Source organism: Tyto alba, unplaced genomic scaffold, assembly GCF_018691265.1.
Source record: "Tyto alba isolate M040663 unplaced genomic scaffold, T.alba_DEE_v4.0 Super-Scaffold_6, whole genome shotgun sequence".
In the NCBI taxonomy this organism is placed as follows: domain Eukaryota; kingdom Metazoa; phylum Chordata; class Aves; order Strigiformes; family Tytonidae; genus Tyto; species Tyto alba.
Genome location: NW_024881327.1, coordinates 38,733,254 through 38,758,357, shown reverse-complemented (window position 1 = coordinate 38,758,357; position 25,104 = coordinate 38,733,254). Strand labels below are relative to the sequence as shown.

At 41.2% G+C, this 25,104-nt stretch overlaps 1 protein-coding gene across 9 annotated transcripts in view; it reads right to left on the bottom strand.

Annotated features, from left to right (window-relative positions):
* Window positions 1-25,104, bottom strand: part of LDB2 (LIM domain binding 2) — a 374,853-nt gene that overhangs the window by 216,463 nt on the left and 133,286 nt on the right. For 8 of the 9 annotated variants that reach the window (XM_032984519.2, XM_032984522.2, XM_032984521.2 and 5 more), the window contains exon 1: window positions 2,917-3,434. In XM_032984519.2, coding sequence (XP_032840410.1) covers window positions 2,917-3,048 — 132 coding nt within the window. In that variant the 5' untranslated portion in view covers window positions 3,049-3,434. Of the gene's footprint in view, window positions 1-2,916; window positions 3,435-25,104 lie in introns of those variants that run through there. The other variant, XM_032984524.2, reaches the window with a different exon arrangement.

Genomic DNA, 25,104 nt, shown 5'->3' with positions numbered 1-25,104 from the left:
TAGACCCTGCTGCTGGGAGAGCAGGAGTAGAAATAGCATTTACTGGTGGATTCCCTAATGGTGTCTCTGGAGAGTTCTGGAGAGCAGCTACAGGAATTCCCTACAAAGGTGGGCTCTACAGATGGAGAGGAGAAAACAGATAAATGTGACATACAGATACTTCTTTGACAGACTCTCCATCCACCCTCTGTACAATTTTATGAAACTCTGTATGTTTTACTCTGCCTTGGAACTTCCACCACTGCAAGGGACAGCAGAGAATCCGGCTCTAAAGGATTATTAAGAATATTTTTATTTTGTAGGAAAACAGGAAAATCCCAAAGGCTTTCCACAGATGCATTTAGGATAAAAGCTGTAGGTTCCCATTTTTTAACACACCCTCACTTGCCAATGTCTCTCTCCAGAAGTCGGGTCCAAGCGGAATCTACCAGCTTGCTACCCCCAGTCTTTTGGAGAGTTCCTTTGTAATTCCTTTCCCCTTAAGCTGCTTTGCTTGTGCTCACCTACCCCCTGGGGCTCACAGAGTACAAGCAGCCTCCTTCAGAGACCAGTGCCTACATTATGCCAAAGACTGCCTGAAGAGAAACGCTCATGCAGCAAGCCTGTATCACCCACAGCACAAGCACATTCCTTCCATGACATACAGGGCTCCATCAGTCTGGATTCAAAAAATTCAGAGCTAGTTATACATGCTCCAGCAGCCTTCAGCTACCAATCCCAAACGTGCTTGGAAGCGCGTAAAATTAATGTGAAACTTCCACTCCCAACCTGCCCCAGAAGCCAGCATGATTCTTTGCAGGCTGTCCACACCTAGCCACTCTAAGTGTCCCAGGAAACTAATTCAATCTTTTTTTTTTTTTTTTTTTTTGATTAAGGAAGGTGTTTTAATTGGAGAACGAGATGAGATGAAGCTAGATAGAAAATACATTTCAACAAACAACAATGCTTACAACACAGAGCTTCCAAATTAAAAAACAGAGAACCGGAATGTAAACATTGAACAATCACAAGTCAAAAGTATTTTTACTCTGAGCAAATAAAAATATGCTGGAGCATAAGGCCTTCGTTAACTAAGCACTGTCTGTCAAAGTAAAATTTTGCTGAAACCTATGGCAATACTAGCAAGGAAGAGTAGGTTATTGTTTTTTGCCCACAATCCATGTAAACATGCACAGCAAAAACTGCAATTAAATGCACAAAAGTCTAACCCAGCACAACTCAGCAACGGAGGAAGGGGGAGGTTGTTTCACAAGTCCCTCAAAAACTTTTCTAATGCAACATTTGTAAAGGAGCTGCAACCAGAAACTGGTCAATTATTAAAAGTACCACTAAAACAATATGTAAAAAGGCTAAATTAGCACTGACAGCTTTTCAGAACAGCTTGTATATAAAACCCTGAAGGAATCTCTTAATGAAACATTCATTCTTTTAATTTGAAAAAGTCTAGAAATTACTACATGAACGTGTACAGAAATGTAAGGAACAGAGTTACAAGACACTGACAAATAAACAGTAGCAAATAAACCCCCCAAGCCCCCTCGTTCTGTCTAAATGGCAGTGACACTCCGCAGGCAACAACTTGGGGCAAAACCGACAAACAGTTGCCATGATTTGGGGAGCGATGAGCTGCTTGGAGTTTTGAGCCAGCACGAAGTGTATTTACCAGTGACTCCCCAGCAATGTTTTAAGCCCAGGAGTGGTATCAGTGTTAGAAATGCCGTTACCCCGTAGCGTTACCCAATCAGAAAGCAGGTCACATCTCGTTAGCTGTATCATATACATTAAACGTCACAGATTCTCCATGGCTTAGCTGACAATTCAGGCATGTGTGTTTTATTTTATGATAACCTCATGTTCTCTTCAAGAAATACAACACAACAAACAGATCAATCTGAGATCCTCTACCGTGCTTCATGGCACGAATCTGGCAGATATTTGCCTCCCCATAAAGCCATTCCTTCTAAAAGATTAATACTTTTTAAAAGTGTTTTCAGGACACGACTAGTAAACTACTATGGAAAATTGCAGCACCAAGAATGTTTGCTGCACAAACACAGACGCATGGCCAAAAATGCAGCCTGATTCAGTCCGCACACTTTTCATTTCAACAGACTAAAAAGTGTGCTTTATTTAACCACCTAAATAACAAGATGCAGCCTCCACTGTTTTTTGTCTTTAAGTGACAAAAGTATTTCCCCTTCCCATTCAGCATATTCTTTGTGGTGGCTGATCTGGATTTAGAAGCCAGGGTGTATAAACCACTAACAGATTATACAAAGCAAAACCAACAGTGAATGTAGTTTACATTATTGGGTACTTTTGACAGCTATAGGATAAAGTCGTGAACCGATCATCTATCTCTCCGGCTGAAAGCGACTGCATTCTAAATGTAAACATGAATTTCTCTTGTCGGTCGTCCTGAACATGTGTTCTTTAAGTGCAGACTAGGAATAAGTTTTTAAAACTCTGCTCCTGTTTTCTGTTATCATTCATTTTTAATTTTAACGAGTTTACAAAACAAAACCAGAGAAAGGTTCGCCCCTCTCCCTAAAGCTGCAACATTTCTGAATTAGTTTTGTGCAAAAGCTCAAGCGATACCTTGCAATACTATAGCTGCAAATGCCAGCAGGACAGATCCTGAGCAAACAACACAGTAAGGTGAAGAAATTTCCTGAGACCAGCATTATAATCAATCCTGAAGTGCTGTACTGTAATTTCAAGATTTCAGCCTAAGCTGGTATCTCCTCAAAGAGTTGCTCTGCGTGGAAACATAATGAGGGATTACCCAATTAAACTACTAAATTAATTAGGGTTCGTGCCTGCATATACTGTACTGTCTAGTGGGACGCTTCAGCTGGAATTCGGGCTGAAACCTACCACGGTCCATGCACAGGAAAACAAGGCTGAGGGACTTACCTCCGTCCGCGACTGCAGCCGCTTGTTCATCTCATATATTCGGTACTCTGGTTGCACCATGTATGGTGTGTGTCTCCTATAAAATGGGCCAAAAGGAGAAGAATAGAAAGGGTCATGTGGTGTGCTGGACATCTTGCCTGCTTGCAGAGATTCAAGCTACACAGAGTATCATCAACATCCATACAGAGCACATGGGCTGTGTGTTCTTCACAGTACAAAGTAGCAGCGCGCACACACACACACATCCAGGCTGCACGCTCTGGCGGGGAAGTGCTGTGGGAGCCCGCTATAGCGGGAGCCGGGGGGGGCGCGGGCGCGGGAGCGGGCGCGGGCGCGGGAGCGCTCCGGCTCCAGAGGGGGAGAGAGAGGCTGGGGAGCCTCAGGCACCGCCGCTCGTTTTTAAAGCAGCGGTTCCTGGAGGGGTCATTTCCTGTCCGCGCTGGAGACTAGTTCAAAAATATAATTTTCCCCTCCGCCTGACAGAGGTCTAAGGTTTGGGTTTAATTTTTCCCAGCCAGGACCCCTCAGGAACCTGGCAGCAAGGCTTGTTAGCATATAGGTGGTTTAAAAGCTGCCTGAGCCAATCACCCTCTGTGAGGAGCACGCTTGGGTAATGTCAGAAATGTGATTACTACAAAATACATAAACACAGGCCACGACAATCCCCGCCGCTTGCAGCTGGTGATTCACCCGCGCCGAGACGGCTCCCCTCAGCGCGGCTCTGCCAGCTCCAAGTGGCCGTGCTGGGCTACCGAGGCTTCGGCAGCGCTCGCCACCCCGCCGGCGCCTGGGGGGGGGGGGGGGGGGGGGCTGCACCCCCTCATCAACACTTCGGGGGGACGGGAGGGAGGGCGGCCTTGCTGCTGCACCAGAGGCGGGATGGCCGGGGACGGGGAGCCTGCACAAAGAAATAACCTCCATCCACCCCACTTCACACAATGGAGAGCAGTCAAATGCTAGTATCAGAAATCTCCGGGGGGAAAAAAAAAAAAAAAATTAAAAAAAAAAATGTAAAAACACAGAGCCCGGTGGGAGAACGAGCTCCCGAACTACTGCCGGCAATCCCGTTCGGCGGGGCTGGGAATAAACAAACGGATCGTTTTAAATTCAGCTATCCGGTTTAAAGGTGGCGGCAGCTAGGTAGGAGCCGGGTCCCTATTTTCAGGATCATTGCTGTGCATAAACCCAGTAGCGGTTAGAGTACGTTGCAAAAGAAAGATATCTAAAATTGGGGTGGGGGGCGGGAGTGTGAAGGGGGGGGGGGGGGGGGTGTGGGATCCGAGGAAGGAGGGGAGGGCAAAGGGGAGGTAATCACCCTTTAGGGGTGAAAGATGAACTTTATCTGTTGAATCATACTCGCAGGAAAGTGCTGGGAGCGGATACCACGTGAACAAAAAGTCCTCAAAATATAGAGGAAACAAAATGGGCTCATCCGCTACAAGGAAAGTGCGAGGTTTAAGAGGGGAGCCTCCAAATTACCTGTACACAAAAGCCCTTGAAGCACAGACTGTGTCTTTATACACAGCTGTAAAGTATCAGGCATTATTTACAGTACTGAATAAATGTAAAAACAACAATAAACAGAGCTGAATTAATCTCTCATGTAAATTCATTCAAGCAAATGGAACCACTCTAGGAACAGATTTAGTTAACTAATATGATTAAGAGAATAACAATCAGCTGCAGTCACAGCGGTTCTCAGCTGGGGTGCTTTGCAGGAACGCTGCGGAATCGCCCATTTCACAGATGGGGAAATCAAGGCATGCACCATTATGTTTTCTAAATTTATGTAATAATCCCCAAAAATATTTGAGTGTGATACAGCTTCACCCACTGCCAGAAAATTCATTCGACTCTGACTGGATGTAGGAATATTTTAAGACATTTGAAAAATTCCAGTTTCACGGGCACTTGGCTAAATCTGGAAAATCTGAGTTCTCTTTCCAAGATAAAATACAAAAGTTCATCGTTTAATTCTAGTGACCACTGATTGGGATCACAATTTATCTTTGACATACCAGTTGCTGTTTAGCAAAACTATTTCTGTACGCGCTTGTAGAATAACAGTTTCCATAAGAAGTGACGTATTGAGCTGTTTTATAGACTTCCCACAGCTTCTGTCACTAAACACAGAGCCAGCAGATAATGCATGGGGTATTTCACTTCCCTCTTTAAACGCTCCCCAGCTATGTAGCAACACTATGCTGTTGCTCCAGTACCATCACAGGACTTGCTGAGTTTAATAAATAGCACGTACAACGTTTGGCTCGATAGTGCTGCAAGTGACAGTGACAGTGCTATGCCAGGGTTCACTGCCTGCACAGAAGCCTGTAACATGGCTGTGTACCTAGGAGAAAACTTCCCTGCGTCTACCTTGTACTCTTAAACAGATCCTGGCAAGGCTACCTTAAAGCCTAAAACCATAATGACCAGAAAAATTACAGAGTTACAGCACTAATATACACAAATTTTATGGCTGAACTACCACCTATTTAAATAAATGTCAAAAAAAAAAAAATTAAACTCACCAAACTGTGGATTTTACTTTGTTTACAAAGCAAATCCAAAGCAAAACATATTTGCCCAAGAAGGAACACACTTCTTTTTGTAATTAAAATGGTGGAATTTTGCGTAGCTTGCAAACTTACATCTGTTTTAAGGACTTTTTGACTAAGGTAAAATTCACTGTTTCAAGAAGTTAAACATGGCAATAATATTAATATTTTTCATTTTGGCTGGGTTGGGGGGAAAGGAAGAGGCTGCTTGAAAATAAAAAAAAAATAAAAAAAAAGACAAACTCTGAGTGCTGAAAGTGAATGAGCAGTAGGATTTGGTTGCATGATTGGGAACTCCAGATACTCCCCCTATACCCCAGAGCTTCTCTGTATGGGTCTAGCACAAAGCAAAAATATGCAGTGATATTTTAATAATTCCCATTGATTAACTGGCAAATTATCACACACCTACAGCCCACCGGCAAGAAGCAAGTCCCAGGGTAGGAACCTGCTAATTACAGGCTCCGGCAGTACTTCCAGTTGCCTGGTACCATCTAGACCAGTGTGATGCACAGAACAGTAAAACAGGAGGCAGAATCAAAGGAAAATACAGTTACAGGGATCCTAACAGTGTCATCTGGATTCCCACTTGGATCTGCCACCTTTAAAGTTCCATGTGCACTCCGGGAATGATGGTTAGGGGGCGTGCAGCCATCCCCGCTGCCTGGGCTGCTCCAAACCCCTGCACTGCTGGCATCAAGCCGCTACCCAAAGTGGCTCTGGGGGTGAAGGCAAATTTCTGGGCCAAGATTTAGGACAATCAATAAATTCCTTAATCTGCAAACAAGAGTTTAATGTGAGCAGAGGAAAAAAGATGTGGAGGAAAACAGGAGGAAGAGACTAGTTAGTCTTCCTAAATCTAAAAATTAATATATTCCTATGCCAGCGTATGCACGGCTGCAAACAGATGAGGAGACAGTGTGTGAAGAATTGCATTTACACGGGGGGGGGGGGGGGGGGCTGGGGGGGTATGTGCGAATACTGCTGTGCCTCAAAGCGGAGAGCCTTACCCCGCCATGCGGAGCCCCAAAAGGAAGGGCTGTACCACCCCCGCGGCTGCCGAGGCTCACCCGGCCCCTGCGTGGGTGCTGTGCCCGGGCGTGGAGGGACATGGCACACCAGAGCAGGGAGGCGCCGGGATGTGGCCCGCAATCCCCCGCTGAGGAAGGAGAGCTCGGGAGAAGTGTGCCGTCAGACCCCACCAGAGGAGACAGAGCCATGTTGTGTGTCCCTCTGGCCAGGCACTAACCACACAGGCCCTCCAACACCTGAAGGAGCCTCAAGACATGGTGTGGTGAGCTGGCTGATGCCTGGGTGCCGGATTGCCCTCTCCTGGGCAGAAATAGAAGGGCCCACCTAAGTCAAGGACTCCACGCTGACAGCTCTGGAGGACTATTTCCCTTCATTTCAGGGGGAAGCATGGATTTGGTGGAGCAGAAGGGTGCAGGTCCTCTGCATCCACCAGCGTGAAAGCCCCAGTGCCTACGAGCAGCCGAGATGTGCTGTGATAGAAGGACCAAAAACCAACAGCAGAAACTTCCTTCAGGACACAAGCAGTGAGCGAGAAGGGATGAACCAGAGCAGTTTGTTCATCTGTCTCGGCTGCTTATGCTGTCACACACAGCCAGATGCTGCCTTTTTGTTGTGACTATTACTGGAGCCCCTGGCTCAGCCTGCACCACCACGGACTCACGCTGCCCACTGCCACGCCACGCCACAGCACCAAACAGCATCAACAGCCCCCTAACACAGCACTGCCAAAGGCGCCATGTGCAACCGAGGCATGGTCCTCGCTTTGCCAAGATGACAATCGAAGCAGCTCTGAAGGCTGCACTATTTTTAATAACCACTTAGTAATAATAATAATAATGCAGAAAAGAGATACAGCTGTAAATAGGTGTAATTGCTGTATTTATCCCTGGTATGCGTTGACTGTTCAGTCTCTGTCAGTAATCAGGTTTACAAGGATACACTTAAGGTGGTTTGTAGCTGTTGAAAAGACAGGAAAGGAGAGACTGATCTTAGTTAAAGATAGACAGCAAACAAAGAGCTAAAAACTAGAGGTACTTGAAATTAGATTTCTTGAGAATACACAAGTAAACATGAATTACTTGGAAAAAAATGACAAAAACTACCTTTTCAAATTGTCCATTGTTTATAGAAAAGCCAGATAGCAATGAAGACTTTTCATGGGGTGACCTTAGTTAAAAGAACAAAACTGTTTTCCTCTGGATGTTCATGAGTGACTAAATGAAATTTGCTTATCAAAAGTTGGGATGCACAATGAAGAACCACCAGCAATACCCCATCTTCTATAATACACACTCAATTGCTGAGCTCAAACACAGGCTTTTGACAGGTTTCAGAACTGAATACTGCCATTAATTTCTACAGCTATAGAATAGAGTGTACCAGATGCTTGCAATTTATGAGAAATCTAGAAGCTGTAATTTGTTTGCATTAAATATTAGTGTATTGAAATAAAAAACATATTCCGGAAAACACTGTCCTTTCACAGACAATTTGTGGACAGGAAACTAAATAAATCTGTTTAATCCATTGTTAAAAATATTTGCTGGGCTCAGTATACACTTCCAGGCTTTTTCCATGTAGGCTGCTTTTTTTTTTTTTTGGTCATGATAATTGCCCTTTTCTGTCATTAATAAATGACATGATTATTTTTATCAGAGAGTTAATCTGTAAGTGGGGCTCACCAAAACTCCCATGTTTCAGAGCTTACACTGAAGCAAGAAGGGCTCACATCTTTTAAATGCTTCAGGCTTTTTGCAAACTCAAACCTACCTTGCATAAATTACATATAATGATAATTCAATACATATGACAATTCAAAGAATTCTCTTCAGCTATTTAATGGTAGTAAAATTAGAGTTACAGCTCCAGCACCCGCCAATGATGCTAGAAGTACCTCCGAATAGATGATAACACAAAAGGGATTTTAAGTATTTTTTAGTTCTGCAGCGTACACAACATCTTTGTCCACAGTCAGAATGGATATTAATTTTTGTCTTGGAACTTTATGAATACTCAGTTGAGTGCAGCCTTTGAGGAGCCTGCCCATCTCTGACCAAGCAGTCTGTCTGCTTTACCCATACAGGACATGAACAGTACCTACAGCAGACAGAGCTGGGGAAGAAAACATGAGGCAAACTCGAAGTGGTGCGAATCTTGGTGCTACAGTGATGAGCCCTCATACCAAGATATATCAGACAAACTGACTTATCATCTCTTCAATTAAGCTATGGTAAGCCAGTGTTCAGTGTGTTTTAAGTCTTCCCTTTGTGCCTAATGAAGAAGGGATACTGGTCTGTAGAAGCTCTCAGCTGCAGAGTCTGGCTCTTCAGGTCACAAGAGACTTATGCTTTAAGCACTAGAGGCTTCATTTTGCTCCTCACTGTGCTGTCAGTGTGGCACCCTGAGCAGACAGTATATTTGGGAGGCCTCCACCTACCCTCCTGCATCACACCTGGGCACTGTAACTACAAAGTACATTGTGAACGTGCCAGAGAGGACTCCTGTCAGGGGAATTAGTACCATGAAGTGCTGGGAGGAGAGGATGAGGTTCCCAGGTGTGAAATATTCAGCCCTTGACCTCCAGGGGAGCTTCCCTGGGCTGCAGTAGCTTCAGGATACCAGAGAACGCCTGCCCATTGACAGAACCAGACCATTCCTCAGGGGTCAGTGTTCAGACCGGCACTGTGTAACATCTTTGTTGGTGACATGGACAGTGGGATTGAGTGCATCCTCAACAAGTTTGCTGACACCAAGCTGTGTGGTGCAGTTGACACACTGGAGGGAAGGGATGCCATCCAGAGGGTCCTGGACAGGCTTGAGAGGTGGGCCTGTGCAAACCTCATGAAGTTCAGCAAGGCCAAGTGCAAGGTCCTGCACATGGATCCATGCACAAGTACAGGCTGGGTGATGAAAGGATTGAGAGCAGCCCCGTGGAAAAGGATTCGAGGGTATTGGTGGATGGAAAACTGAATATGAGCCGGTAATGTACACTCACAGACCAGAAAGCTGGGTTGCATCAAAAGAAGTGTGGCCAAGAGGTCGAGGGAAGGAATTCTCCCCCTCTTCTCTGCTTTTGTGAGACCCCACCTGGAGCACTGTGTCCAGCTCTGAGGCCCCCAACATCAAAAGAAGGACATGGACCTGCTCGAGCGGGTCCAGAGGAGGCCATGAAGGTGATTGGGGGGTTGAAGCACCTCTCTTATGAGGACAAGCTGGGAGAGTTGGGGTTGTTCAGCCTGGAGAAGAGAAGGCTCTGGGGAGACCTTATAGCAGTCTTCCAGTACTCAAAGGGGGCTACAGGAAAGATGGGGAGGGACTCTTTATCAGGGGGTGTAGTGATAGGATGAGGGGTAATGGTTTTAAACTGAAAGAGGGTAGATTAGATATAAGGAAGAAGTTCCATCTCCTCATTTCTGTGTTCACTCCATTTCTCCCATTTTTCTTCATATCATCCATACCTCCCTGTAGCCCTTTTTGGAGTACAGAGTTCCTTTTCAATGCATCATTTCTAAATATCTGCCTTGGTAGTTTCTCACCCTACACATTTTTATTCTCCCCTCCCCCCCCCCCCCCCCCCCCCCCGCCCCCATATATGCTGCTGAAGTTTGGGGTGGATTATCACTGGAGGCTGATGTTGGTAAGTGCTGTTTGAAGCAACTGAGATTCTTCACCCAGAGTGCTCAACAAGTTTATCTGAGTGTGTTTTCCCTAAAGAAAGCTTGGAAAGCTGATGCTGAGGGTAGTGAATCCAGAGCAGTCAAGCAGGGAAAAGAAAGGGATGAAATTCCTGTCATTTGCCTCTTGCAGCCATCTCCCAGCGGCTGAGGAAGAAAACAGCCTTCAGCAGCAGAGAAGACAGTACTGCGGTTTGTAGCACTGGCAGACAGCCAGAAAAAAAAAATCCAAAGAAGTGGTGGGGGAGGCTACAGGAGCAGACTATGGTCTGGGAGACTGACCCTCCAGCGAAAAATCAGACAGGCCAGCAGAGGTGAGGACCTGAAGGGTCTGAGCCCATTTCTGATACACTAGTTTCCCTTACAGACAAGCTAAATATGAATTAAATGCGGGTGGCAGTCACTCAGCTCTAACGTATTACGCACTGTTTTATTAAAAGTTTCTTAAGTCTATCTCAGTCCAAAGCAAGAATCATTATAACCACCCCTCAATATAGTAAGAAATAAGCAACACCAGACTTCAACAGTCTTTAAGTAACCCTTCCTCCCTAACTTGCCCTCACAAATATATGGCAGTATAGCCTGCCTGTGACAGATTACAAACTGGGCCTCAGAAAAGGAACAGATGTGGGGATATGAAAAAGAAATGCTCTTTTTGGCTAGCGTTTCCCTCAAAAGTTCTAGTCCCTACCTTGAAAAGCTTAATATTCCTTCTGCATACCCAACTCCACCATACTGATTTACCTGTTACACACCTCACCCACTGCTCAACTTTTAGCATATTTCAATTAGTTGAAAGCTTACTTTTTAAAGGACTCAACTGGGAGCACTCAGCTTTGGAGGCATTTCAGTTGAGTGCTAATTAGAAACTAGCTGACTGTCAACTTTTCTTCTTCGAAGAGAGGGAAGGGTTGGTGATTCCCTTCTGAATTACCTGGCAATCAAATACATGTTGAAATTTATTCATTAACTTATAATAATCATCCCTAGCACTTCTTTGGCAATTTTAATCTTCAAAGCACTTTATAAACATTCATAGTGGCACTGTGGTGATCAGCACTACAACAAAACTATACAACTTCCTAAATACGGATCTCTCTCCCCATTTTACAGCTGGGGAAGGTAAAGGAGAGATGAATGACTGAGGAAGTCAGTGGCAGAATTGTAGTTATACCTCAGGAAATTACAGCTTACAGATTTGTATTTGGATCTTGCACAGCGCAGGCATACGTACTAAGCAGAACAAGTGATGGACAGACAGGAGAACTGGTGTGAAAGGGAATGATGCATGGAGAAATTCCGTGCCTGGTACCAAGGTGGGATTAATTTAACAGCAATTTGGATCTTGTTATTAGGCCCTTATCATATAACTGAGCCAAGCTCCCACCAAAGCCTATACTGAATTCACCTAGTTGCTCAGAACCAACAGTTATGCCTTACTACAAAACATGCAGTGCCAGTCTGGTTTATTTGTTCAATTATTTTAACACCAAGACCCAACAAATGGTGGAAAGAAAAGTACGCTGTAAAATATTACTTCCTACACAGATTTTTCTCAAGTCTTTTATTTACTTTTTCTAACTCATTCTCCTTTCTTTAGAAAGATTTGGTCTTAAGCTTAAACATTTGCTCTTGTAAAACACAAGCCAAAACTTGCCAGGAAATGGAAGCGTGCTGAATATGATCCATTGAGATTCTGGTTATCATTGTTGCAGGTACTCTCTACACTGTTATAGACTGTACACTCAGTTATAGACTGAAAAAGGAAATCTGTTACCTGTATGTATATTTCGTAGACACAATATTTTTTTTTTTATTTAGCCTTTAAAATTTAAGTATAAGTTATTGATTTAAATTTTATATTTTGAAATGTTACCATGCTCTGCAGTGCTTGAATTTTGCCAAGGCCTTGTACGGCTGCATAAATGTGACTGAAATAACCAGGAGTTTTGCTTGGAAAATCTGATTATGCTGCAAGAGCAAAATGTTCCAGCTCATGAGGGTGAAAGACTGGCTGTGCCTTTCCTTTTAGTGAATAATGATTTTGCACAGAAAAATAGAATCTAAGCAAAATATATACCAAAAAAATCTTTATCTCTTATATGTCATAGATTCTATTCCCTCTACATCTCATACCTTCCAGGCATGATACTCAGTGACCTATATCCAAACAGTGACCAAAAAGGTGACCATGTATATAATTCAATATTTAAAACACACCAGACACATTTTAAACATGTCTGACATGCACATATTGCAGAGAGCATGGAAAGATGCTGACACCTCTGGAGAAGCAGCAGATTGGAGCTCCCTCTGACTTGTAGCTCAGCCCACATCAGGAGCTGCTGTCTCTCCTGGAGAGAAGACACCAAAACCAGCTGCTCAATGGCAGCAGCTGTATCTCCCAGCTTCTGCTCTCCTTGCTAGCTTGGATTTTTGATTCTAAGAGTGCATCCTGCTCTCTGGTGTCTGTTGTCATCCCAGCATCATCCCATTGCACAGATTCTGCAGCCGTACATGCCCATTTATACTGGTGTCTTAACAACCTGTAGTTTTAACAACATCATAATGTTTTGTGTATGAAGTACAACAGTTTGTGGAATTTGATGTACATTTATCCATATCTCTTTGCTTGTGAATCGCGAAGGTTATTGATTAGAAAGCTTTGCTTCTAATTAGAGAAACAGAAAAAAACCTCCAGCATACTTTCTTTTTACTTGACACCGTACCCAGAGAACTGGCACAACATATTGTCTGTAGCAAGCCTTCTTCAGTGCAAGCATCGTAATAAATATTTCCTTGCTTTCAACATCTGGTTCATATTAAATAAAACTACAGATGTGAATCCAATAAAGATAGAAATTTTGGAGGGAACATAAGAGGCTTTAAATTAACTAGCAAGACATTTGTATTAATTTGCAAAAGCAAAAGAGCAAGTAAAATTGCCACAGGTCCTGCCGTCAAACTTTCCTGTGTCTTAGCTAGAAAGAGTAGCACAACAATGCCAATTATTTTAAAACCACCTCATCTTTAATGTGGTATGAAATTTCAGACTGATTTCTAGCATTCTAACTCACAACATTCTAGGGGTTTGCATTTTTAAAATTAAAATCCTAAGATTTGCGGGGAAGGATAAATGAAAGTGTGTGAGAAGGGATGTACAGTCAGCTAAAGAATTATGAACATAATAAGGACAGTTACAGGGCTGTTTTACATTAACAGCATGAGCACTGAAAATTTTCTTAAGTCTTCACGCAACCTTTGCATTTCATGTATATACATACATTATAATTGCACCCTGGTTAGCATTATGTATTACGTGGAGAACAAAACAAAGGAGGTGTTCACATGCCTTCAGTTAATTCTACGCTGAAATTTGCCATTAAAAAAACCATTTAAATCCAATCATTTCACATTTTGATGAAATGAGCTTAGATTTTCAGAACTTTGCATTATGGGGCTGACCAAAGTGTTGCCAGCTATATCTAGGCTCACAGTTTTTTAGTAGAGTAATAAAAAAGTGCAATGGAACGTCAGGATGAGAACATGATCAGTATGTGTAGTCAAGTTTATGGAGCAACATGTCCATGGGTTGTCATCTCCTTGCTGCTACCATTCCCTGTGCAAGGTAGGTGGCAGGCAGTTTGTATACAATCTGCAGTCGTGCCTCCATTTTGAAGCTCAGGCTTTTCTAAGTAGTTTCAGGGAGCACATCTGATTGAAAATAAGTCAAAGGCAATAATAGTGTTTTGAAGTATTCCATCTTTAAGCTTCTTTTTTATTAACTGGTACAGAGGAAACATTTTAAAACAAAGTTGCCTTGTTGAAAACTTTTCCAGACTAATTTCTGTATGTTTACTGCTGTTACCTCTTTCACACTTCACAGAAGGTCTTAATTGTAAATATATTCACTGTGGCAAAATTTTAAGCCTTCGCCACTTTGGAAACTCTCAAATTCAAATTCACATTAATTTCCCTGATTCAAAACAATTAAATTGAGTCACACCGGGAAGATCTTACAGTATTTCTTGTCTAAAGCAAAAGCAGGCACCTGCCACTTTAGGGAAAATGTACGCTTTTACAAAGATATAGATTACACTTGTCCTTACAGTCACAGAGTTTGGCAATGAGGGCATAATATAAAAAGGAGAGAACCCTCTGCCTCCTCTTCCAAAATTTTTATTTACATGTATTTGATTTCTTCCTGCATCTCCCACAACTGTTCTTCAAAGAGAGTTCTCACTGAGGTGAAGAGGCAAGAGGCGAGACTGGTGTGGGAGACTGGGGTAGTTAGCTGAGTGACTGTGCTAGCTGTTCCTTAGATTTTTACAGTATATGATGATGCTAAGTGAAGTTTAACCTAAAATTTAAATTAATGATGTTTCCTGTAAGGAACTGGGAGCATATATCGTGCATACCTCTTGACATCATTTATTGCTAATTTCAGAATGGCATTTCCGTAGGCATACTGTGCTCAAGGCATATTCTGCCATTCCTACTGATATCATAAGAGCACCAGATCAGTGGAATCTGGTGGTGCATATCAAGGCAGATACACTCTCCAGTGTGTCTTGTGGCACTAACTGCCTGGCAGTCCAAATTGATGTCTCTAAAGTCATACATGGCAGTTCACGCAGCCAGGTCTTCCGCTGGCAGTGAGCTGAAGGGGCAGACAGCACGCCCCATTGTTTTCCCAACACAGGGTTAGGACATCACTGCAAGGCTCACCCATGGGATCCTGGAATGCACCTGTCCTGCAGTGCAGGTGTAATCCTCATCATACATGGGTTAACCCTAATAACCTCAGACAGTGGTGGACCTCAGTTAGGGATAGGCTATTTCACAAAGGATGGAAAGCATAGTTCAGTTCTACCAAAGGCTTAGTATACTAAATACTAATGAAGCTTTCTCTTACCATCAGCCTGCCCTGCAGTCATCATTCTCCCAATAGAAAGTCACCTTTTTCTTTTCCTTCTACTCTATTCAATTCCCAGTTTTAATTCCCCCCTAATAGCCCATTCCTTACATCTTAGCCTGAACCAGAATATTTCTATCTTTCCTTCTATTTTAGATATTTCTGAAACACCTACTAACTCTTTCCCTACCACTGTTTTTAGACCTCTCCTCCTACCCAACATCTACTCTGTTTTAACACTGTTCCTTCATCCCTCACCAACATTTACTCATCTTTCTTCAGCCCATTGATAGGTCTCAGCACTTCTGGCAAAATGCTAGGGGAAGCTGCAGCACACAAACCTTGTTTGGTCACAGCAGTCCAATGATGTATTGTGCGTCATCAATCCCACAGAAACCCTGAGGTACATAAAATATGGTAATGGCAGCCAGCCCAGAAGAAACTATCGGATCTGCTGATATTCTGCCAGGGTTTCGTGGGAGATCAGGAAAGGTAAGAGGGAGTGCATGGGAAATCAGAGAGATAAGAAACTTGGAATTATATGGAAATTGGTGCAGCCAGTCAAGAAGAGTTGGCTTTTTTGGGTTTGTTTATGTTTTTGAAAAGGCAGTGATTTAGGACAGAATATTTTTATTTTATATGAAAGCAAAGTGCTGCAGGTTAAAGTTTGATATCAGGTTCACTGTCAATGTGAAGATATACTGAAAGTTTACTCTACTGCTACTGTGATCAATCATCTGAATTCAGGTCACAGTTCCTTGAAATATGTATTCAAGACTTGGATATAGTAGGAGGAAAGAGAGAAGGCAATGGTGTTCACAACATGATCTGTGTGGCTTGTAGTCATCCCCATTCAACCCAGAGTTATGTCCATTCAGGTGCTCAACCAACTCCTGTTCTGCTCTTAAGCCAAGTAGGCTACAGACTTCTGTTTCTCATGAATACAAAAGCCTAGCGATTTTTTTCCAGGATATAAAAGGCTGTTGTGCCCCATCTTGTACGTTTTTCCTATTTGAGTACTGATCTTAATTTTAGTTCCCTTAAACAATGCTCAAATAATGTCCTGGATTTTTATTTTGTTTTCACTTTTACCATGACTCCATCTTAAATCAAGGACTGAAGATCTTATATAGAAAAAGATCATTTAACAATATTGACAGAACTAACCTGGAGACACACATGCAGAAATCTCAGATGAGTTTCAGACAAACATCTGAAGTTTTGAGTAATGATTTGAGTTAAAAATCCTGCCTTTACAGATTTCCTGTTCTTGGTGAAAACTGGACAAAGTAAACCAAAGTAAAATGGGAACACTTACATCAAGTAATTAAAACCACATGAGACCACATAGTTTAAGAAAAAAGTAAATACAACTGTTGACTGTCATAAGGCATCAGCTACTTTTGATTCCAGGTACACCTGTCTCAGCTGGCCTAAGCCCACTTCAAGGTGCAGGTTTCTAAAGGATGTTTTTTATGCCTAGGCTACAAGGTCCTGCTTCAGCTGCAGAAGGTCAAATGCTGTATAATTGCAAAGCGGGAGAAGGCAGGCCACAATGCAGTTTTTGTTTACTCTGATCCTCACTAGCTGCTGTATGGGATGGGATGTGTTCTGCTGGTCAGCTTAGACACACGGTATTTACAACTGCCATTTAATACAGATAATCACTCATTTTACACCCACAGTCACTTATTTTCACAATACTGGGTCCAAGGAAGCACTTTTGTTTTCCTGTCTTCTGCAGCAAATGATGTGTGTATCTTACAGACAGCAGCCTGTATTTTAACTACTCATAATTCAGTTCTGAGAGTTAAGAACCTTTAATAAATCACATCTTCTGGAACAATGTGCAAATGCGGATACTTAAACACATGTTACTGGAAGTTAGTCTCCATTACACTGAACAGTGCATTCCAGGCAAATGCACTATATATTGCCTGTTTGACTTTAGAAGGTCTTTATAAGACCATGTTTAAAAATCAGGTCAGCAGTACCTGAGCCTATATCTATCTTTATATAATCCTTGGGGGTTTTTTATCTGATGGTGGTCCAACATAAAAGACCGAGTCAAACCAGCAGAAACCTGGTGTCCTTATCTCAGCCAGCTGTCATTATCACTTGGACATTGAATCATGCTCCTTTTTCTAAGTTCTACATTTGGTTCCCGGACTTTTCCTGAAGGAAGGGCAGAGTGATGCCCTCTTAAATACAAAGCTATAACCTAGTGTTTAGGGCACTCTCCTAGGAACCAGTATATGGACATGCGAACCCCGTAAGCAGAAGAGGGCAAAGAAGTTGGGTTTCCCACTTTGTAACCACAGAGCAATTGTATAAACAATGGGTGGAGGCAGCATTCCTTATTTGTGTGGAGACAGTGGGACAGTGAAACACATACCAAGGAGGATGCTGAATGTAATAATCAAAACCAACAGTGGTATACAATAGACCACCCAAAACACAGCTGTAATAGTTTTTCAGCTCTGCCATGGAACCAATGAATAGAAACAACAAGCAGAAGTTTTGAAAATAGTGTTTCAACTTTTCAAAGTAGAATTTTAAACTTTGAACAAACCAAGACAGTATTTAGAAGCTTTTTTACAAATACAATTTTTCCTGCATGAGGTCAGCTGTGCTAACAGCACTGGAGAAACGTAGACCCTAACAAAGTGCTAGGGTGGCATGCTGTGTAAGAGTTAGGTATGTTACAGAATCTGCTTTAACTGGATATTTCCTGGTATGTAAAGAATTGCATTCTGAGGTAATAGCTGCCAATACTTAATCAGAACAACCATCATTTTATATCATACAGAGATTATTACATAGAAAAAATATATTAAAATAGTTTTGAAGTCTTTCCATTTTCATTCTGCTCTAGAAATAATGAGCTTCCTAGTAGCAAAACCACTTTGTTCCAAACCAAATCTGTAAAATTACAGCTAGAGTAATTTACCCAGCAGGACTTGAAAGGTGTGGCAGACATGCGCTTAGAAAAGGTCCACTTGATCTGCATCTGGGAGAAACATGGGGAGATCGTAGTTTAGATTTTTAGGGCACCTCTGCAAGACTGATCACATCCCTGTGGGGCCACCTCTTTCTACTGTTGCTGAATATCAGTACTCAGGAGTTTCTTCCTATAGGGGAAAATTCTCAAGAGAACATATTCCTAACTAAATATCTCTCAGCTCATGTGTGAACCTTGCCATCTCTGTCATACAATACTTGCTACACTTTATCCAAAAGCAGCACTCAATAAGAAAACTTATATTTTTTTGTGACCTCTTCCAGGAACTTCATCAGTATAGTGTCTCTCAAGTGAAGGTACCTCTTGCAGTACTGATGAGCCCCCCTGTTAGATAATAGGGCATAAGTGCTTCTGTTTTGTGTATGGGCTCTGAAGCATAGCAAGATTAAGGCTAAAATTTGTGAATTCCTAAAGTTTGGGGTGCCTCAGTGACTAGATGCCCAACTTCAAGTACGTAGGGTTTGATTTCCCTGAGCTGTTGATCATCTGCTACTTTTTCAGATTTCATTTACAGTAGGAACTATCAGTGCTTCAGACACCTATACCTTGATTTTCAGAAGCAGAGCCAAGGATGAAATTATTTTCCTATCTATTAAAGCTTCTCAAAAATAATGGTTTTCTACAGTCCAGGTTGGAGGAAACATTTGGAAGCATTAGGTAGAAATACTATCACCATGGGAAATGACTGGGTAGACAAATCTTTTGCCTGAGCATAAAAGCCTGAGGTGCAAGTTTCTCCTCTGAACCTAATGGTTCAGACCCAGACATTCTCTGATTGTTCCCTACAACACAGTATTGGTTACACAGAGTGGTACTATCTCCTTTTCTTACTTAAAAAATAAATTGCCTATTGAACTGAGATTTTCCATCAAAAACAAGTGTGAATCCAATCCTATTAAAAAAAGTTTTGATAAGGCAGCACTGTCCTGTGACCCCTTTCTTCCTTCCTACTGTCCCCAAAATGTTTGACAAAAAGAATTTAAATCTAAACTAGCTCTTATCTTAAGCCAGATGAAAAAGCACTTTCAGATGCTAGTTATCACGCAGGAATAGAAACCAGTTCACTTAAGTTTTGGTGAGCCATATAACCACAAAAGACCATCTGCCATCTTCCTGCTGTCCTTTCTGCTCTGCAAGAGCATAGCACTATGCACCTACTAAATTTGGTGAGTCACAGTGCTGGGGGGAGAGTTCCCAATGCCAGCTTCATTCATTAAAAATCCACATTCCTTGTTTGAAAAACTTCCAGCTTGAGCCTCACATGAGGCAGAGACTCGAGACAAAATTAGGCTGGAGAGAAGAGTCCTGAATCCCATCCCCAGTGGACCTGCAGTGAAGACAGGTGGAGTTGAGCAACTCAAGGGTGTTCAAGCTGTTTTCAGCATTTGAAGACATTTAATGGTGTTCTATGGAAAAAAAAAAAAAAGACGCTAGTATGTGGTGTGACTTGTATGGCCTATGTGTGGTACTGTGACATTTAGAGACAACAGAGCTGAAGAAAAGAATTATATGATAAATTATACATATTTCTGTAGTAATAGAAATCTATAGTAACATAGATTCAAAGAGGCACAACATTTTTTAACAAATTTAAGCTTCAATAAAAATGTAAGGACATTTTTTCCACTTTAACTAGAGGAAAAAAAAAAAAAAAAAAAAGACTAGCTCTCTCCTAAACTTCTGTGCCCTCTCACCCCCAACATCTCAATCTCCACTGAGCACACATAGATCATGTCTGCCTCAGAACGTAAAGACACAGCAGTGCAACAGAAGAATTAAAATTAACAGATGAATCCAAGGAATAAAACCAGCTAACAAATGTATCTTGTTAGATTGCTGTCAAAGAACAAGATTTTTATCAGAAATGCTGTTTTTTAGAGGACACCAGGATAATTTCCTCCTAATAAATTTCCATCTTCTTGAGAGTGGCTAATGTTCTGCCAGTCAGAGGGAGTCTCCCAAGGGTATGTCTTACGCAGCTCTCCTACCACTGGATTAGATGTATGCACATGGTTTAAAATACAGTGAGTAAAGAATACCTCTAAAAGTGCATTTTGGTATTTTTAAGAACACACAGCAGTGGCAGAAGTTTGCCCCATTTTAAAAAAGATTTGCTACTCTGTTTATTCCAGTCTTTGCCCCAGAATTCAGAGGAAATGAGTGTGCATAATTCCACATTCCCTGGAAGGCAAATGGAGAACATCGGTCTAAATAGTTTGCGGTGTTGTTTTGTAATTTCCATGAATCAAAGCATATTTTTTTACTGCATCACCTATAATTTTTCATAAATCTCTCTCCTTTCCCTTTAAAAATATTTAGTGGAAAAAAAAGAACTGTGTGTCATAGGGTATTAGCTGATTAGTTCATTCAAACAGTGCTAATTATAGGTTTAATTGCTTAAATGTGAAAGTCATTTATTTAAATTAGCTGCATCAAACATACAGTATGCTCAAAACCTGAAACATTTTAGTGCTGGGAACCAGGGTTATTGTCTGTAAACAGACCATGCAAAATATAAGATGAGAAACAATGTCCCTCTATGTACTGATAGGCAAACTCATTTAAACCCCAAAGTCCCTCCTCCCCTGCCTCTGGGGTCGGAGAACAGCCTCATTTGAACAATGACTAATGGAATGCACTGAAATGTGCGGAGGGTTGAAAGGAGAAATACTATTCAAGCCAACAAACTCATTTCATTTGTGATTTAGAGGGGCGCTGCACCTTTCCCCTGAACTCCTCCTGAGAAAGAATGAATAGGCATCTCAAGGTTATGTAAAAACGGGTATTTTGGGTGGAAAACTATATTGATTTTTAAAATACTAAGCAAAGAAATAAATAAAGGTTTGTTATGTCACAAAAATACTGCAGGGAGAAGATGTTTGAACCACAACAAAAATGTTGTCAGAGCTATAGTGACTATAGCAATGACAGAAAGAGTACGCTTGTGAATTAAAAAAATATGCTGTATTAAATACACAGCATGAGAACTATGATCAGAGTACAAGAGATGGGCTTTGATTTTTAATCTGAAAAAAAAAAAAAAAAAAAGAAGAAAAAGGAGAATTTTAAAGAACAGAAAACATTAGATAATTAACATACTGAAGAATGCCTGGCTGCCAATCCCTCCATCTTCCTGTGTTGACAAAGGAATGCATATATACATATAGATAGACGTTTATTTTTTAAGAAAGAATTTTTTTAAGGAACAAAGAGATTCAGAAGAGCTAGATTCCCCAGACATATCAGTTTTCTTGTTCTGTATCTCTGTTCCGTCAGTAATCAAGTTGTATCTGAATGTTATTGCATTTTTCTAAACCTTCAAGTTGATATTAAGCCCCAGTATTCTCAACAACATTATGGAAGTACACACAGCATCAGCAGCGAAGGCTGGTGGATGCAGGAAGCTCCTCTTAATTTAATAAGGGTTTTTAAACCGAACGCTATGCACCATTGACTATGCAGGAAAGCTATTTTTTGCTGCAAAAGTTCCCAGCTCATGAATATCCTTGTACGCTTCTCTGTGCACAGCCTCTCTCCGTGCCCCCTTTTCCTGCTGAGAGGGTCATATGGCCACAGGAGAACCTGACCCCCCTGTTTACATTTCACTGTGCAGATTACACAGTGAAGAATAATACTACAGCTGGTTACTGCTTACAATTATTTAATTAAAAAAAAAAAACAAAAACAAAAACAACCCAACACTTTAAAAGCTGAATTTATATAAATCCATCTGTCTCCATGCCTCTTTCTCTTTCTCCACATGCAACTTGCCATTTATTTTTTACTTGTAAATTTGCTATACTCATTTATTACTAGCCTGGAGTTCCCTTTTTGGGTGGGGAGAATGGTCGTACCTTTGCTCCATGCAATTCAGAGCCTTAACTTGGAAATATTAGGAAGTAAAAAATGTTTGGAAAACATTATGGCCATATTTTAGATAAACAAAGTAGGGCAGGGAGAAGGTAAAAGACTAACATCACGCAGCAGTCAGTGACAGAGGAAGTAATATGCTCCCATACTGGAGGCTGAGCCAATAGTTTCATGTCTAATTTTTAGAGACCCCTACCCTCCTGCACACAGTGGTGCACCCACAGCGAAACAAGTTTTAGGATGTTTAAGTAAAAATGCAGCTAAACATAATAGCCCAAGGAAAAAAGTGCTAAAAGGATAGTATTGTAAATTTAGAAAGAGGGTCCTGGGTAGATTTTGCTGAGATTAAATCTAAACTGAGTGGATTTCCAATGTGATCGGGGAACAGCATGTTAAGGGAGAGAGTTGGAGACATATCCTCGGGGGATTTATGTGGTTATACCTCCAGATGATCCCACCGCAGTTGGAAAATGAGATACAAAGGGCTCTATTCTGCCTTCATTTACACAGCACTTAACTCTGATTTTCATGCCATTTAAACAAGAATGTCATGTAAAGTGTCTTGATCATTGAAAATGGTGCCAAATGCCGTATTCTCCCCTCAAGATTACTGCATGCAATTCAGATCATGGGACATTTACATGAATAGAGATGGCCTTTAGAAAAGAGGTACAGACATTAAAATAGAGGTTGCAAGGAAACTAATCTGAATTGGCCTATTTCTCAGATACTTAGCCAAAATAACCATGTAAATTACAGTTTCTTTAGCAGTTTTGCATTTGTATTTGTCAGAGCAAACTGGTATTTATATACTAGACATACTTCATATAAATGTCCAGGATAGAAGTGCAACATTCTGATTGCAGTCCTTTAAGACTATCATCTAATTTGCTAATATATGTAAATCTATAATATTGCCAGTAAGATTCAGTAAGAGGGATGCGTCACATCTTCCATTTATCATATGATATCATGGTAATATGTCTCCTCATTCTTAGGTGTTTTAAAAGCTTAGCATTTCCCAGTTACAGAGAGTTATGTTGCCCTCTGGATAAAAGATGGAGAAATACATGGCAATGCCGACTTTTGAAGGACAAATATTATACAATATAATAAATACATGGCATGTTAGTCCCCACTCAGCTGTGCCAGTATGTGTTATGAACAGGCCTGTTTTACTTTATTCCCATTATTTTAATCCTCAACCACTTAAATGAACATGAGACAGTATGTTATTATGCTTACAGTTGCATTTCAGTCATTGCCTTTATTATCTCCTTATTAAACAACATACTAAAATTAAGCTGTGGTACCAGCAGATATGGCCCTGTTCTGGATAGGGTTCTACTTTAAAAAAACCCAGCAGATTCTGTGAAGGCACATGCTACAGGTATCCTTGAAAATCATAAGCCACTATGAATGCAAAAGGCAAGATAAAGTCACAAGACTCTTCTCAACCTTTTTTTGATGCTTCCTCCAGCTAGGTCTGTATTGAATTTAGGGTGCCAGACAAAAGAGTCCAGCAAAAGAATCCATCAAGTTCCCTTGCCCAGTCTTATGCATTCACATTGCTGTCTTTGGATACTGTAGACTGGCCTAAGAGATGGGCATTACTCTGAAGTTGGCTCAAGCTCCAACCTTTTATACCCGAAGCTAAGCAAAAGCTGTCATTTACCAAGTATGGATAAGAAGCAAACTGGGTCTCAAGGTTCAGGCTCATGTTCAGAAAATAAGGAGGAGTCTTTAATTAATCAAGATCCCCTTCAATACACATTTTGACACATTTAAATTTATGGCTAGCCTTTTGAAAGTACTGTTTGCTGCATATTTGGCCACTTTAGAATCATGTTATATTTGGGAAATATATAAAGATAATGCAACAGGAATGTACTCACGACTATGTGTGACAGCAGCAGTGAAGCATTTTTGTGCCACTCTCTTTTCAATCTCTGCAAGTAATGCAGCAAATAGATTGTATGATGCATTATAAATTACATGGTAGATAATAATAATCATCACAATCCCAAATAATATAGAACATAACAAGAAAATACTAGTGAATATTCAGTGAGAGACAACTTTGAAATTTTGTGTCAATTTATTCTAGGAGTTAGTCCTAAAATAAAAGAACAGAAAAAATCATCATGTAGTCTACCTATAATCAAAAGAAACCACAACATTTCTGTTATGTAATGGCTAAAACTGAACAGCCAAATATCTTTTTTGTCACCAGATTTTGAGCAGTGTATATACATAGGAAATGAAAAGCATGTTTGAAAAAATTCATGGACAGGTGTAAAAAAGGAAAAATCACTACACTCTTATTTCTTCTACATCCTATAGCTAAAATATGTGTCAATGTTCAGTGAGTGCCCTTTTTTCCTAAGAATTCTCCATGTGCTCTTCAGACTAAGAAAATGCAGATCTATGTCAAAGTAAAAATAATGCCCACTGAGAAGGGAGAAGGCGTTAGTTTCTCTTCCCCAATCTCAATTAGTTTTCAGTTTGGGTTTGCTGTGAGTTCTGTGGGAGAGATTAGAGGGATTCTGGCTGTAGTTATTTTCCCTGCAAGACACCTTTCTGTGTGCTATAAAATGACCAAAAGATGGTGTAAGTTTGGAGTGAACATATGGTCTTTTCCACATATTGTCTAAGAATTTGTACAAACAAAGAACGTATGTCTCAATTTCTAAAAGCTTTTCCTTTTATAGAAATAGAAAAGTTGGTAAAACCAAGGCTAGTGAGGGAGTCTAGTACTGCTTTCTTAGTCACTGAGTACTGACTTGATTTTTATATCTCTAAATGTTATTAACTTTACCGACATCAAAGAAGGCTCATAGCCTTAACACAATAGGAAGAAAAAAGGTATCTGGCTGCACTGGCCTCATGTTTCATTGTACTATCACATCACAAGCTGCTGCACTGATAGAAGAAATCACATATCCTCCACAAAAAAAAAAAAAAAAAAAAAAAGGAGAGAAGAGAAATGTATATATAACAGTCTTTGAAAGTTCTGTAAATGCACATTAGGCACTGACTGCATTTCACTGGCACAGTACATGCTGCTCTGCAGCAAAGGCACAAAGTCATGTGTCTTTAGCAAAGACAATAGAGAAGACA